The sequence below is a fragment of the Schistocerca serialis genome, chromosome 2, assembly GCF_023864345.2.
Source record: "Schistocerca serialis cubense isolate TAMUIC-IGC-003099 chromosome 2, iqSchSeri2.2, whole genome shotgun sequence".
In the NCBI taxonomy this organism is placed as follows: Eukaryota; Metazoa; Arthropoda; class Insecta; order Orthoptera; family Acrididae; genus Schistocerca; species Schistocerca serialis.
In genome coordinates, this window is record NC_064639.1 from 13,734,397 (window position 1) to 13,749,802 (window position 15,406).

A 15,406-nucleotide genomic window follows, 5' to 3' on the forward strand; every position below is an offset into this window, starting at 1 on the left:
AATTTTTAACAGAACAACGACTAGCTGATCAATCCGTGTAATAATAAAAAATAACAGGATACCCCAGTCAGAATTAGAAAACATCAAACAACAAGTACAACAAATACTGGAACAAAATAATGTGCAATCAGAAGAAGAAGAAAATACAGTAATGGACTCAAACATCCCAGAGCAAACAAACAAAGAACAACACGCACCAATTAAAAAATCAGAGGAAAACGAAATCTTAAGACAGCCACCAGAACAAGCACAAATAGAACACGAAGTGACACAGATGTTAGATATAGAAGAAAAATTTCAGCTAACATATATAGAATACAAAGACACAAATACAGACATTAGACCATTCTTGCATAGATCACCAAATAACCCACAAGTCGAAACAACAATAAAAACTATCAACACAATCATACACAACAAAATAAATGAAAACATAACTATGGAAGAGTTACAACTACTGGTTTATATAGGAGCACTCACTACACTAAATATACACACTAGGCAGAGATCAGAACCAACCAACACACAGAAGAAACCCACAAAACCAGCATGGCAACACAGGCTACAGATCAAAATAGAAAAACTGAGAAAAGACATCGGACAGCTAACACAATTTATAAGAAATGAAATCTCGGAAAAAAAAACGAAAAAGGTTAGGTAAAATCTCACAACAAGAAGCGACAGAGCAATTAGACGAAAAGAAGCAGAAATTACAAGCATTAGCCAAACGACTCAGAAGATACAAAAAAAGTGAAAATAGAAGGAAACAAAACCAAACATTCAACACAAACCAAAAGAAATGTTACCAGACAATAGATAACACACACATTAAAATAAACAATCCACCAAACATAACAGACATGGAACACTTCTGGAGCAACATATGGTCAAACCCGGTACAACATAACAGGCATGCACGATGGATACAAGCAGAAACAGACACATACAAGATGATACCACAAATGCCTGAAGTGATAATTTTGCAACATGAAGTCACACAAGCAATTAATTCTACTCACAATTGGAAAGCCCCTGGAAATGATAAAATAGCAAATTTCTGGTTAAAGAAGTTCACCTCAACACATTCACATCTAACTAAATTATTTAACAGTTGCATTGCAGACCCATACACATTCCCTGATACACTTACACACGGAATAACATATCTGAAACCTAAAGATCAAGCAGACACAGCGAACCCAGCTAAATATCGCCCCATAACATGCCTACCAACAATATACAAAATATTAACTTCAGTCATTAAACAGACACATACAACACAGAACAAAATTATTAATGAACAAAAAGGCTGTTGCAAAGGAGCACGAGGATGTAAAGAGCAACTGATAATAGATGCAGAGGTGACATATCAAGCTAAAACTAAACAAAGGTCGCTACACTACGCATACATTGATTACCAAAAAGCTTTTGATAGTGTACCCCATTCATGGTTACTACAAATATTGGAAATATACAAAGTAGATCCTAAATTGATACAGTTCCTAAACATGGTAATGAAAAATTGGAAAACCACACTTAATATCCAAACAAATTCAAATAATATCACATCACAGCCAATACAGATTAAGCGTGGAATATACCAAGGAGACTCATTAAGTCCTTTCTGGTTCTGCCTTGCTCTAAACCCACTATCCAACATGCTAAATAATACAAATTATGGATACAATATTACTGGAACATACCCACACAAAATCACACATTTGCTATACATGGATGATCTAAAACTACTGGCAGCAACAAATCAACAACTCAACCAATTACTAAAGATAACAGAAGGATTCAGCAATGATATAAGTATGACTTTTGGAACAGACAAATGTAAGAAAAATAGCATAGTCAAGGGAAAACACACTAAACAAGAAGATTACATATTGGATAACCACAGCGACTGCATAGAAGCGATGGAAAAAACGGATGCCTATAAATATCTAGGATACAGACAAAAAATAGGAATAGATAATACAAATATTAAAGAAGAACTAAAAGAAAAATATAGACAAAGACTAACAAAAATACTGAAAACAGAATTGACAGCAAGAAACAAGACAAAAGCTATAAATACTTATGCCATACCAATATTGACCTACTCATTTGGAGTAGTGAAATGGAGTAACACAGGCCTAGAAGCACTCAATACACTTACACGATCACAATGCCACAAATATAGAATACATCACATACATTCAGCAACAGAAAGATTCACATTAAGCAGAAAGGAAGGAGGAAGGGGATTTATCGACATAAAAAACCTACATTATGGACAGGTAGACAATTTAAGAAATTTCTTCCTAGAACGAGCAGAAACTAGCAAAATACACAAGGCAATCACTCATATAAATACATCGGCTACACCACTGCAATTTCATAACCACTTCTACAACCCTTTAGATCACATAACATCAACAGATACGAAGAAAGTAAATTGGAAAAAGAAAACACATCATGGCAAGCACCCGTATCATCTAACACAGCCACACATCGATCAAGACGCATCCAACACATAGCTAAGAAAAGGCAATATATACAGTGAGACAGAAGGATTCATGATTGCAATACAGGATCAAACAATAAACACCAGGTATTACAGCAAGCATATTATTAAAGATCCCAATACCACAACGGATAAATGCAGACTTTGTAAACAACAAATAGAAACAGTAGATCACATCACAAGCGGATGTACAATACTAGCAAATAAAGAATACCCCAGAAGACATGACAATGTCGCAAAAATAATACATCAACAGCTTGCATTACAACATAAACTTTTAAAACAACACGTTCCTACATACAAGTATACACCACAAAATGTACTGGAGAATGATGAATACAAATTATACTGGAACAGAACCATTATAACAGATAAAACAACGTCACATAACAAACCTGACATCATACTCACCAATAAAAAGAAGAAATTAACACAACTAATCGAAATATCCATACCCAATACAACAAATATACAAAAGAAAACAGGAGAAAAAATTGAAAAATACATCCAACTGGCTGAGGAAGTCAAAGACATGTGGCATCAGGATAAAGTTGACATCATACCAATTATACTATCAACTACAGGAGACATACCACACAATATCCACCAGTACATCAATGCAATACAGCTACATCCAAACATATATATACAAATACAGAAATCCGTAATTATTGATACATGTTCAATTACCCGAAAGTTCCTAAATGCAATATAACACATACCGTACAGTTAAAAGGAAGTGACGCTTGATCAAGGTCCGCGTCACTCCATTTTTAACCGGACTTAACGTCTGAGAAAGTGAAGGAAATAAATAATAATAATTGTTTCAGAAACAGCACTATTAACAGTGCAGAGATGACCACTGTGGGAACTTCCAAGTAAAATGGTATATCATCCTGATTTCTAATCACCAAAAGTTACTTCCTTGCCAATATAGCGGAAAAATAATTTCCTCACTTGCCACGTGGTTTTGTCAGCATTGTGGGCGACACACAGTTACTTCTGTGAAATTTAAGGGAACCAGGACAGTGGAATATCTTCACAGGTTCACTTCCAGCTTTTATGGAAAATCGCATTCAACTCTGCCAAGCTCTGACGTCGTCCAAGACACCAGGCAAGCAGGCATTTGACTGACATGAACATATTGATATCCTGGTTCAAAGTGTCTCTCCTAACTGCCTCTCTGGCCATATTTATATATGGCCACAGTGGACCACCAAAGGGAACATCTGCTATCAGTCGTCCTAGGGACAGGGTCAGAATCTAAAAGGCCCATTTCTCGGACACGTATTAATTAATAATAATTGTTTAACAATTTGTAATCTTCTCAATTTGTATATAAATAGAATTAAGTTTGGTTTAGTTATTAAAATATTTTAGCTGGCTACAATTTTTTAAAGCGGAATCGACAGTAGAACAAGACCTCTGAACAGCCTTTTTAAGATTCCTTGTTCTCATAGTTATTTATGAACTGTCTCGAAACTTGCTATAGCTGTATTACTGCACTATTGCAATCGCGTACTGTAGGTACAACTTTCTATTACAAATACAAATGATAATCAATTATGAGTAAGGACTTCATTTCAAATTTGGTTTTTAGTAAATAATTTGAAAACCAAAAGAGGTAACTTATTGGTGCTACATATAGAAGATGTTTACATCTTACTGAGGATGTTTCTAAGTCTAGTATTTAGAACCTTTAATTTTTCATAAAAACCCAAATAACTTTTGATTGTGATGTACATGATGTGCATTTGTATATTATGACCAGTTTTAAGCTCTCTAGTTCTATTATTTAGTGCCACTATTTTTTCTTAAGGTCGTATATTTTGCCTGACATATGAAGGGCTTATTTCAATAGTATAATTGAATATTTCTGGTATCTCAACTGCAGATTTTTCAGCGCTCATTTAATTTTAGGACTCTGTATCTCAGAATGAACAAAAATGGACTTGTACGACTATTGAAATAAGCCCTTCATATTCATTTGATCATTCTGAGACCTTAAAATGTTAAAAATAATATACTTAAGCCTACACTGATGAAGTTTGGAGCATTTAATTTAGATTTAATATCACAATTATATTATGGTGTAATCCTTTGTATGTTAAGCACAGATGTTATGATGATGTGACATTGGTAGTAGTGAATTGGAGTAAACCCCTGCACACTAGCTTTCCCCTGTGCCTCTTATAACGATACAGCACTTGTTTAGCCTCAAGTTAGCAGCAGTAGAATATTAGGTGCAAACTCGTTATGGTTTTACCATATGCCAATATGAGATGGAAGAGCTATTCAAGGTTTTTGCAGAATTAAAATCTGACTTTAATAATAAATTGGATACTACTTATGCAAATATTTAAACTGGAGGTATTAAGTTAAACCCAGAGGCAGATATACATTCTACATGTTTTTAAAGATATTTTATAAGTCCCTGCTTAAGTGTTGTGATGAATCCAAAAAACTGATTTTTCCCCGAGTTATTTGGAAGAGGATGATGCTAAATGAGGAACTGGTCATTCGCAGAATTCCCTTCTTGGAATGATTTTCAGGAAATGTTTAAGAAGTACTGGTTGTCCAGCACACAGGAAAAGTTAATGCTAGAGTTATTTGGCCCAAAATATTATAGTAATAGTTGGCATCCTGGTAGTTATAAGAAATACAGAATGTCCCAAAATAATGTATACATTCTTTGAAACTGAACATCTCTTTAATGAAAGGGGTTAGAAATACAATTTTAGTGGTACTAGGTGCCTCATGGCCCGACTTAAGATGGTAAATGTTCAAAGTGGTGTCTGTTCATCGCAATACACTGTCGACAAAGACTTACAACTGAGCGACATGCCAATGTTATTGTTTCCAATGGAATAGCAGCACAGACTTGTTTAATTTGCTCTCTAAGGTCATCCAGTGTGTGTGGTCCCACAGTGTAAACTGTATTCTTGAGAGTACCCCAAAGAAAGAAGTCTAGAGGAGTTAAATCTGGAGATTGAGCGGGATACTCCACACTCCATCTTCGTCCTATCCATCTGGTACGGAATGTATGATTGAGAAATGCCTTCACATCCAGGTGAAAGTGAGGTGGCACCCCATCCTGTTGAAAGTAATAATCTTCCATTCCAGACACAACGCTAAGACCAGGAGTTATCATTTACAACATTTCCAAGTACGAGTCACCCGTGACAGTGTTGTTGAAGAAGTACGGCCTGATTAACCCTCTAGAAGACAGACCACACCAGACTGTTACTCCTAGTAGATTAACATGCCTTTGCTCAGTTACATATGGATTCTCCCTGGCCCAGTACACGCAATTATGGTTGTTAATTGCTCCATCAAGTTCAAACGTCGCTTCATCTGACCAAATAATTCGATCTTGGAAACATTGCTCTTCTTCACATCTGTTAATGTGCCACTCACAAAATTCGCTTCGCCTATCAGGATCATCCTCGTTAAGAGCATGGAGAAGTCTTGGAATGTAAGGCTTAAAGTTCTGAGATGGCAAAATTGTATGACTCCTGCTTCTGCAGATCCCAGTCCCATGAGAGCATTGCCTCACATACTTCTTCGGGGATCGTGTGTATGCCTGGATTACTGCATCAAAACCCTCGTTGTCTGTTGAACTTCTCTTTCGTCCGCTATGTCTCTTCTTCTCATTGTGCACTGTTTCTTCGATTTCAAACTTATCTCTGATTATTAGAATTGTTACTCTTGTTGGTGGTGGTATTCCAAATTCAGCTCTCCAATGTCTCCAATTTTTCCCGAGAACATGCAGGTTTACTGTATGATTAAATGATGATGGCGTCCTCTTGGGTAAAATATTCCAGAGGTAAAATAGTCCCCCATTCAGATCTCCAGGCGGGGACTACTCAAGAGGACGTCGTTATCAGGAGAAAGAAAACTGGCGTTCTACGGATCGGAGCGTGGAATGTCAAATCCCTTAATCGGGCAGGCAGGTTAGAAAATTTAAAAAGGGAAATGATTAGATTAAAGTTAGATATAGTGGGAATTAGTGAAGTTCGGTGGCAGGAGGAACAAGACTTTTGGACAGGGTTATAAATGCAAAATCAAATAGGGGTAATGCAGGAGTAGGTTTAATAATGAATAAAAAAATAGGAATGCAAATTAGCTACTACAAACAGCATAGTGAACGCATTATTGTCGCCAAGATAGACACAAAGCCCATGCCTACTACAGTAGTAGAAGTTTATACGCCAACTAGCTCTGCAGATGATGAAGAAATAGATGAAACGTATGACGAGATAAAAGAAATTATTCAGGTAGTGAAGGGAAACGAAAATTTAATAGTCATGGGTGACTGGAATTCGTCAGTAGGAAAAGGGAGAGAAGGAAACATAGTAGGTGAATATGGATTGGGGGGAAGAAATGAAAGAGGAAGCCGCCTTGTAGAATTTTGCACAGAGCATGACTTAATCATAGCCAACACTTGGTTCAAGAATCATAAAAGAAGGTTGTATACCTGGAAAAATCGCGGAGATACTAAAAGGTATCAGATAGATTATATAATGGTAAGACAGAGATTTAGGAACCAGGTTTTAAATTGTAAGACATTTCCAGGGGCAGATGTGGATTCTGACCACAATCTATTGGTTATGAACTGCAGATTGAAACTGAAGAAACTGCAAACAGGTGGGAATTTAAGGAGATGGGACCTGGATAAACTGAAAGAACCAGAGGTTGTAGAGAGTTTCAGAGCATAAGGGAACAATTGACAGGAATGGGGGAAAGAAATACAGTAGAAGAAGAATGGGTAGCTCTGAGGGATGAAGTAGTGAAGGCAGCAGACGATCAAGTAGGTAAAAAGACGAGGGCTAATAGAAATCCTTGGGTAACAGAAGAAATATTGAATTTAATTGATGAAAGGAGAAAATCTAAAAATGCAGTAAATGAAGCAGGCAAAAAGGAATACAAACGTCTCAAAAATGAGATCGACAGGAAGTGCAAAATGGCGAAGCAGGGATGGCTAGAGGACAAATGTAAGGATGTAGAGGCTTGTCTCACTAGGGGTAAGATAGATACTGCCTACAAGAAAATTCAAGAGACCTTTGGAGAGAAGAGAACCACTTGTATGAATATCAAGAGCTCAGATGGCAATCCAGTTCTAAGCAAAGAAGGGAAGGCAGAAAGGTGGAAGGAGTATATAGAGGGTTTATACAAGGGCGATGTACTTGAGGACAATACTATGGAAATGGAAGAGGATGTACATGAAGATGAAATGGGAGATATGATATTGCGTGAAGAGTTTGACAGAGCACTGAAAGACCTGAGTCGAAACAAGGACCCCGGTGTAGACAACATTCCATTAGAACTACTGACAACCTTGGGAGAGCCAGTCCTGACAAAACTCTACCATCTGGTGAGCAAGATGTATGAGACAGGCGAAATACCCTCAGACTTCAAGAAGAATATAATAATTCCAATCCCAAAGAAAGCAGGTGTTGACAGATGTGAAAATTACCGAACTATCAGTTTAATAAGCCACAGCTGCAAAATACTAACGCGAATTCTTTACAGACGAATGGAAAAACTGGTAGAAGCAGACCTCGGGGAAGATCAGTTTGGATTCCGTAGAAACGTTGGAACACGCGAGGCAATACTAACCTTACGACTTATCTTAGAAGAAAGATTAAGAAAAGGCAAACCTACATTTCTAGCATTTGTAGACTTAGAGAAGGCTTTTGACAATGTTAACTGGAATACTCTCTTTCAAATTCTGAAGGTGGCAGGGGTAAAATACAGGGAGCGAAGGGCTATTTACAATTTGTACAGAAACCAGATGGCAGTTATAAGAGTCGAGGGGCATGAAAGGGAAGCAGTGGTTGGGAAAGGAGTGAGACAGGGTTGTAGCCTCTCTCCAATGTTATTCAATCTGTATATTGAGCAAGCAGTAAAGGAAACAAAAGAAAAATTCGGGGAAGGTATTAAAATTCATGGAGAAGAAGTAAAAACTTTGAGGTTCGCCGATGACATTGTAATTCTGTCAGAGACAGCAAAGGACTTGGAAGAGCAGTTGAACAGAATGGACAGTGTCTTGAAAGGAGGATATAAGATGAACATCAACAAAAGCAAAACGAGGATAATGGAATGTAGTCAAATTAAATCGGGTGATGCTGAGGGAATTAGATTAGGAAATAAGACACTTAAAGTAGTAAAGGAGTTTTGCTATTTGGGGAGTAAAATAACTGATGATGGCCGAAGTAGAGAGGATATAAAATGTAGACTGGCAATGGCAAGGAAATCGTTTCTGAAGAAGAGAAATTTGTTAACGTCGAGTATAGATTTAAGTGTCAGGAAGTCGTTTCTGAAAGTATTTGTATGGACTATAGCCATGTATGGAAGTGAAACATGGACAATAACTAGTTTGGACAAGAAGAGAATAGAAGCTTTCGAGATGTGGTGCTACAGAAGAATGCTAAAGATAAGGTGGGTAGATCACGTAACTAATGAGGAGGTATTGAATAGGATTGGGGAGAAGAGAAGTTTGTGGCACAACTTGACTAGAAGAAGGGATCGGTTGGTAGGACATGTTTTGAGGCATGAAGGGATCACAAATTTAGCATTGGAGGGCAGTGTGGAGGGTAAAAATCGTAGAGGGAGACCAAGAAATGAATACGTTAAGCAGATTCAGAAGGATGTAGGTTGCAGTAGGTACTGGGAGATGAAGAAGCTTGCACATGATAGAGTAGCATGGAGAGCTGCATCAACTAGTCTCAGGACTGAAAACAACAACAACAACAACATGTCAGCATACAACACTCACATTCTCTGTTTTCCAGTAACACTTTAGCATCCATTTCCTTTGTTCAAACGATAACGCCATGTTCACTGACAATCCTGAAACAGAAGAAATCATTGTTATGTTTTTCACCGCCTTCTTAATTATTACCCATAAAAATTGTATTTCTGTCTCCTTTAATTAACGATATTCTCTGTTTCAAAGAGCGTATACATTATTTTGGGACACCCTGTATATTGAGTGGTAGCTAAAAAGCTGGGACACCCTGTATATTGAGTGGTAGCTAAAAAGCTCAAAATACGTGGACAATCCTATAGAGGACAGCCTGTAATTAAAGTGTTGGTGCAGAGGATACCTTACTATGTCAAGAAAGATATATAATATTTTAGCAGATGACGGCAAACTGTTTATTGACATTTATCAAAGGTATTGATATACTGAACAAAGAATGAGGAGACTACGCACAAGGTGACAACTGCCAACCAGACAATAATGAAGAGAAAGGTATCCACACACATTTTAACGAAAAAGTAATACGAAGTATTGTGAAGTAAGGATGTGGAATAATAATAGGAGAAATAATCAAGGAAGTAACGAGGCATAGACAATTCATTCTAGTAATGTAAACAACATCATCAGAAACTAGGTTGACACTTAGTGTGGTGGCTGATGTGAAGGTGGCTGATGTGAAGGTATCTCCAGCAGCTGTCGCTCCCATCAGCCACCGTGCCGAGTGTCAAATTGTTGTGTGAACAGTAATGTAAGTACTAATATGCTGATTGACTGGAGAACACCTTGCAGTTTGTTGTTCACTTTACTGATCAGATGAACACGAGCTCAATGCAACTCACTTTGCTTGTGTTGCACAATAGACAGGGCATCACACAGTTGAGTACCATCAGCTTACAGTCATGTGATGCCTTTTGATACCACTGGAAAGTTGGCGTTGTTTTGTAAACTCACGTCACCAGTTTTGTAAAGGGCTCATCGATACTGCTGTGGAGGCCGAGTTGCCACCGTGTTACGGTAGGCCGGGTTTGAGAGTTTGTGGAATGGCTTCTGGTGCAGTACACCGCTAAGACAATTTGTCCCTGGCATTATTACACAACTGCGCCCCAGGGTCAGGTGACAGGATAGGTGAATGAAGATTCAACAACACTCCAACAAATTAGCAACAAAGTCACACAAATGAATTAAAAAGGTTTACTTGTCTTTGTGACTTGTTGAATGATTAAGTCTGCAATACTGCATGTAATATAAGACAAAAGAGGCCCTCAATGGCTAAGTGCAAATGATTGAAGGTAAACTTCACAGTACATAGCAAATGAAATTTTTACAAGAACTGTCTGTTCACTTTTAAGAGTTCACTAAATGAAGTTCCCTGTCCAAGTCAGCTCTGGACGATGATCTATAAACAAGTGGGCGAGAGCTGCTCTTCTATCGTCCGAGCAGGCTTCTTTCCGTTGTCGTCTGGTCATTGGCGGACTGTAATCGGTCAGCAAGTGGCTGAGGCGAGGTCGATATCTTTACCCTCAGCGCCATGGAGGTAAGAATAAGGGGAGATGGCGCTACGAATCCCAGCCGTACTACGTTTTGAAGCCATGGGGGCGTGGCTCGCTGCCATGACACTCTGACCAAAACATTGTCAGTGTGCTATAGCGCTGCGTGTATTACAGTTGCTAATTGCACCATATACACATGTAACGTCATCAGATTGGTTGTTTCAAAGTTTTTGTTTGAAATAAAATCTCGTAAAGGTGAAATTCCACATTTCTTCTGATTAAAAATAGTTTTTAATGTAATATTACGAACAGCTAGCCTTCAATGTAAACGATACAATGTTGTTAATTCAGTAATAAACGTGTATCACAAACTGAATAATAGAAACTGAAAACTAAGTTAGCTATACCCTCCCTCCAAAGACCCATAAATACATCTTGTTTGTAATACATGCTGGGACATTTCAGTTACGTTACACTACTGGGAAACACTCTTCATTACCACCAACATTTACTGAAATGTGGTACATAGAATGGCAAATCTAAACAGTGCCCTGTTTAGGCCAGTTAATGTAGTGTTAGCTTTTAATTTGGTACATGATGAAGACAAAGTGAGTTACTCAACACTTCGATTATCGACGATACGTACGTATTATACTGAAACGTGAACTTGAAAACTAAGAATTTAATTCTTTGAATTAACATACCTTTTGCAAATGTTTTGGGTGTGTAGGGAAAACTGATGGTACAGCATTTTCTCGGAGCCTTACTGTTGAAACGGAAGTTCAGTCTATGTCCTCTTCTCGGAAATGCTGAGAACATATAGTGCTCCATTTAGACGCACACCAATTCTTCCTCCTCACGGCATTCTCCCACAGAGCTTTCCGACTTTCATTTTTAGGAAATCTACAGGAGAAAAACACGCTATAGTACAAGTACCGATGTAGCACACGTTCATTCACAATGAAGTTGTAAAATCACACTTAACGAGACAACTTACACATGAAATGTTATTCCCTTCGATTTCGCATCACAATCAGAAAGATTCGTACATCCGAACACCACACAAGTCACCATAATAGCGCAAAATCCTTCCAAAAGTGAGCGACCAGCCTATGCACACAAGCTTACAGCAGCAATGTTTTGGTCGGATTGAGATGGCTACCCTCGGCTTCACATAGCTTCACAGCTGTGACATCACGGCGTCTCCCTCTATTCTTACCTCCATGCTCAGCGCCGACGTGGCGCAGGTGGAACTCGCGCAAGTGGAGAGTCTCTATGGCACTGGCACCAGCTCGCATCTTTGCACCTGTGTCTTGTTCGGATGACACAGCGCGTTGATGTATGTCAAGTTTAGAGACAACGTATCTGTAAAGAACTCTTTGGCAGTTCTGATAGCACTTTATTAATCACTATCAGGCTCAGAAAAGATCGTCTTGTTTTGGTGTAATAGGTACAGTAATACTCAACAACATTAACCCAAGAACCTCATTGTGTAAGTACAAGCTGAGGGGGAAATGGAGGGAAGCCCCCTGTTCTTTAATTTTTGTACTCTTAGTGGAGATTTCACATAGATTTTCTTGCTAGAGGAGATCGGTTGGCTTACATCAGTGCAATTTAATTTCACCTCTTCTACAGCTCTGTACAATGCGTGTGCAAGGCAAGTGATGTGTGCCACACTGGGATAGAGACTCTGAAGTCTGTAGGCTGCTACAGCCATGTATGAAGCACCATTTATTCGTCTCTATTCACACCAACTAGTGACAGTAGCTTCATTGAGTTGTCAAACGCAAAGGCGGTTGTCAAGCTGTTTATTCTGCTGAGAGCTTCACACCCTTAGGAGAAACATTTCTCCAGGTCCGTCAACTTTAAGGACACCAACAAAAGTATTTACAATTTAACCCCTATCCAAATTGGTGATTTCCGATAGACGCCCTAATCTCTTGGTCAACAACTATAGTTCGTATTTTGTCGAGCATTTCCTCGTAGCACACAGATAAATAGTCGTTTCTCAGTGTAGCTTCATCTGGAACTGGATTTATTTTGTACTTCAAGAACTGTCTGAAGCGGGGATTCTTCAGCTTCTCCAATAGGACATTGCAAGACTCCACCATCTTAAACAAGTTCTTGCACCTCTGAAGATGGACATGTCTACTCAAATAACAGCGTTCGTCTGCTGTCCTTTTCAGCACTTATCTTCGTGCAGCTACTGTGTTTGGAGGTGTTGCAGTGTTTTTACACGTTAAAGCCGTTTCCCCCATTAACCTTAACTTCATATAGTTTATAAAATAATATTTCCTTGTCATTGCTGAAGAATTTCTCCCCTGGTTTCATCGAAAAGGACTAAGTTTGTATTCAAACTGAATGGGGCGACTACTTGTGCTACGTTTATTACGCCAGAAGCCACCCTTGTTGGCTTCGAGAATGTTTTGTAGACTCTGTGCAACAATCTTTATATCAGTGAACGGACTACATAATGTGTTACACTGCTTGTCTACTATAAACCCGATAAATAAATCTTTGTAGTAATTGTGTTTAATTGTGACAACATTACATCAAACATTGTCATGTGAGTAAAATTTTCGTGTTTATATTCTTGTGTACTTAAAAATACGACAAACATTTGGATTTCTGGAAAAAAATTTGGTCGAAATATGATTCATTATGGAAAAAGTTGTCCGAAATTTGACCTATTACTAAAAAAGATATAAACATAATTTTTGCTACATTAAAGCTTTGTGGATGAATTGCTGTAAAATTCACCCTAAAGTTCAGGAAAAAGATTTGACACTAAGATCCATGCCAAACTAATAATAGAATAGTAGGCCCTCATTCAGAGAAGACAGTAATCCTCACATGGCTGAGACCTATTCTTGAGTAGTTGTTTAAAGAAGGAAAAGTAAAAGCTAAGGGAGAACATTGTAAACCAATAGTAGTGAGTGACATTTTTGGAAAGAAAGTTGATGTTCACCTATATTCTGTGCATAAAATATCATTAATCTTACACCATGGCTAGCGCTAATGAGGAAGAAATATTGTTGCCTCCTAGTACCAGTAATGGGAGTGTGTGTTACCGGAACCACCTGTAATAAAGGGAAGCAAATTAAAAAAGAAACATGACTACCAGTTACGATTAAAAAGTGGAATTTCCATCAAACATTGTTGCTGGTGCCATAGATATCCTGTTAGGATAAGATTGGTTACTTGATAATTATTATCGATTGGATTTCAACCAGAAAATATTTGTGTGGAAAATAGGTAAAAAGGTAGCTAGCATAGCTTTCCAAAGCAATCCATTGAAATCCAAGCAAGGCCCATCATCAGAGGAGCATATTCATTTAGTTGTGTTTACTGATATTATTGCAACAGATGAAAATAAACAACAAAAAGAAGGGAAGTATTAAATCAAGAGGAGTTGGCATTAAATCGATAGCAAGAGAATCACCTGTAGTGTCAGAAGAACGGAAATCTTAATTAGAAGGTATTCTGTTAAAACATAAAGATGTGGTCAAAGATAACTTGGGACTAATGAAGGAATACTTCTGTAAGTTAAAGTAAAATATGACACAGTTTTTTTCCTTTTGCAAGTCATATCCACTACCAATAAACCTTCGAATTGCAGTGAGAGATGAAATATGAAAGGAGATAGACAGCAACATAACTCAATGTATTTTTAGGGTCTGTTGTGGGTACTTAAGAGACTTGTGGTAGGTGTTCATTTAGTTTTAGATTCATGATCACTCCATAAACACAAAGAGACAGAAAGGGTTAGAACCCTGAGTACAGAAGAGATGTTATCTAACTTTGATGAAGCAGAATTTCATATTTCCATAGATTTCATGGAAGGATACTGGCAGGTAGCATTACATGACCACTCAAGGCCATACACAGCCTTCTTATTCGAAAGAAAATCTTTTCAGTTTAAAGTAAATGCCATGGAAGTATTACAATTCGCCTTGGGTTGTGAGCTGTACCAAGGAAAATGGAATCCAGGAGAGGGTGATCACAGAACAATAGCTTTCATTAGTTGAAGTCTTGGCAAGCATGATTGAATTACTCCATTACCGAATTGGACATTCCTGTGTCAGTTTTCATTCCTGCTCAATATTTATTAGGGAGGGAATTAGTGCAAGAATTAATAATGTATGTCAATGATTTATTAATAGTCTACAAGACTTGGGAAGACTGTTGACAATTATTGATATATATTTTGAGGTGACTGGAAGCAAAAGGGTTACTAATAAAAGTACTTTTGGTGACAAGAGTTGACTTTTTGGGACACAGTGTGGGAATAATGGGAATACAACCATGTCCAGAAAGAATGCAAGTTATAGAAGACTGTCCAGAGACTAGAAATATTAAGCATCTATGATCACTTTTAGATTTGGCTGGATTCTATAGGAGCTTTGTAAGAGGCTAGGCTGTGAAAGATGCTCATTTATCGAACTTATTGAAATAGAAAACTATCTGGAACTGTGATGAAAGTACAAAAGAAGACTTTAGCAATATTAAGCAATCTACAGCAAAAGCATCATCCTAAAGTGAATCAGGTGTTCAAACTAGCCATTGATGTACAATAATTCAACTTGGGTTGTGAGCTGTACCAAGGAGAATCGAATCCAGTAGAGGGAGCTCACAGAA

At 37.9% G+C, this 15,406-nt stretch overlaps 1 protein-coding gene across 1 annotated transcript in view; it reads right to left on the bottom strand.

The window, feature by feature from the left end:
- LOC126456737 (uncharacterized) overlaps nucleotides 1–12,665 on the bottom strand; it is a 198,608-nt gene extending 185,943 nt beyond the window's left edge. The window contains exons 1-3 of the mRNA XM_050092483.1: nucleotides 11,766–12,665; nucleotides 11,473–11,671; nucleotides 9,291–9,364 (exon numbers count right to left, since the gene is read on the bottom strand). Coding sequence (XP_049948440.1) covers nucleotides 9,291–9,364; nucleotides 11,473–11,599 — 201 coding nt within the window. The 5' untranslated portion in view covers nucleotides 11,600–11,671; nucleotides 11,766–12,665. The remainder of the gene's footprint in view (nucleotides 1–9,290; nucleotides 9,365–11,472; nucleotides 11,672–11,765) is intronic.
- Nucleotides 12,666–15,406: the final 2,741 nt, after the last annotated feature.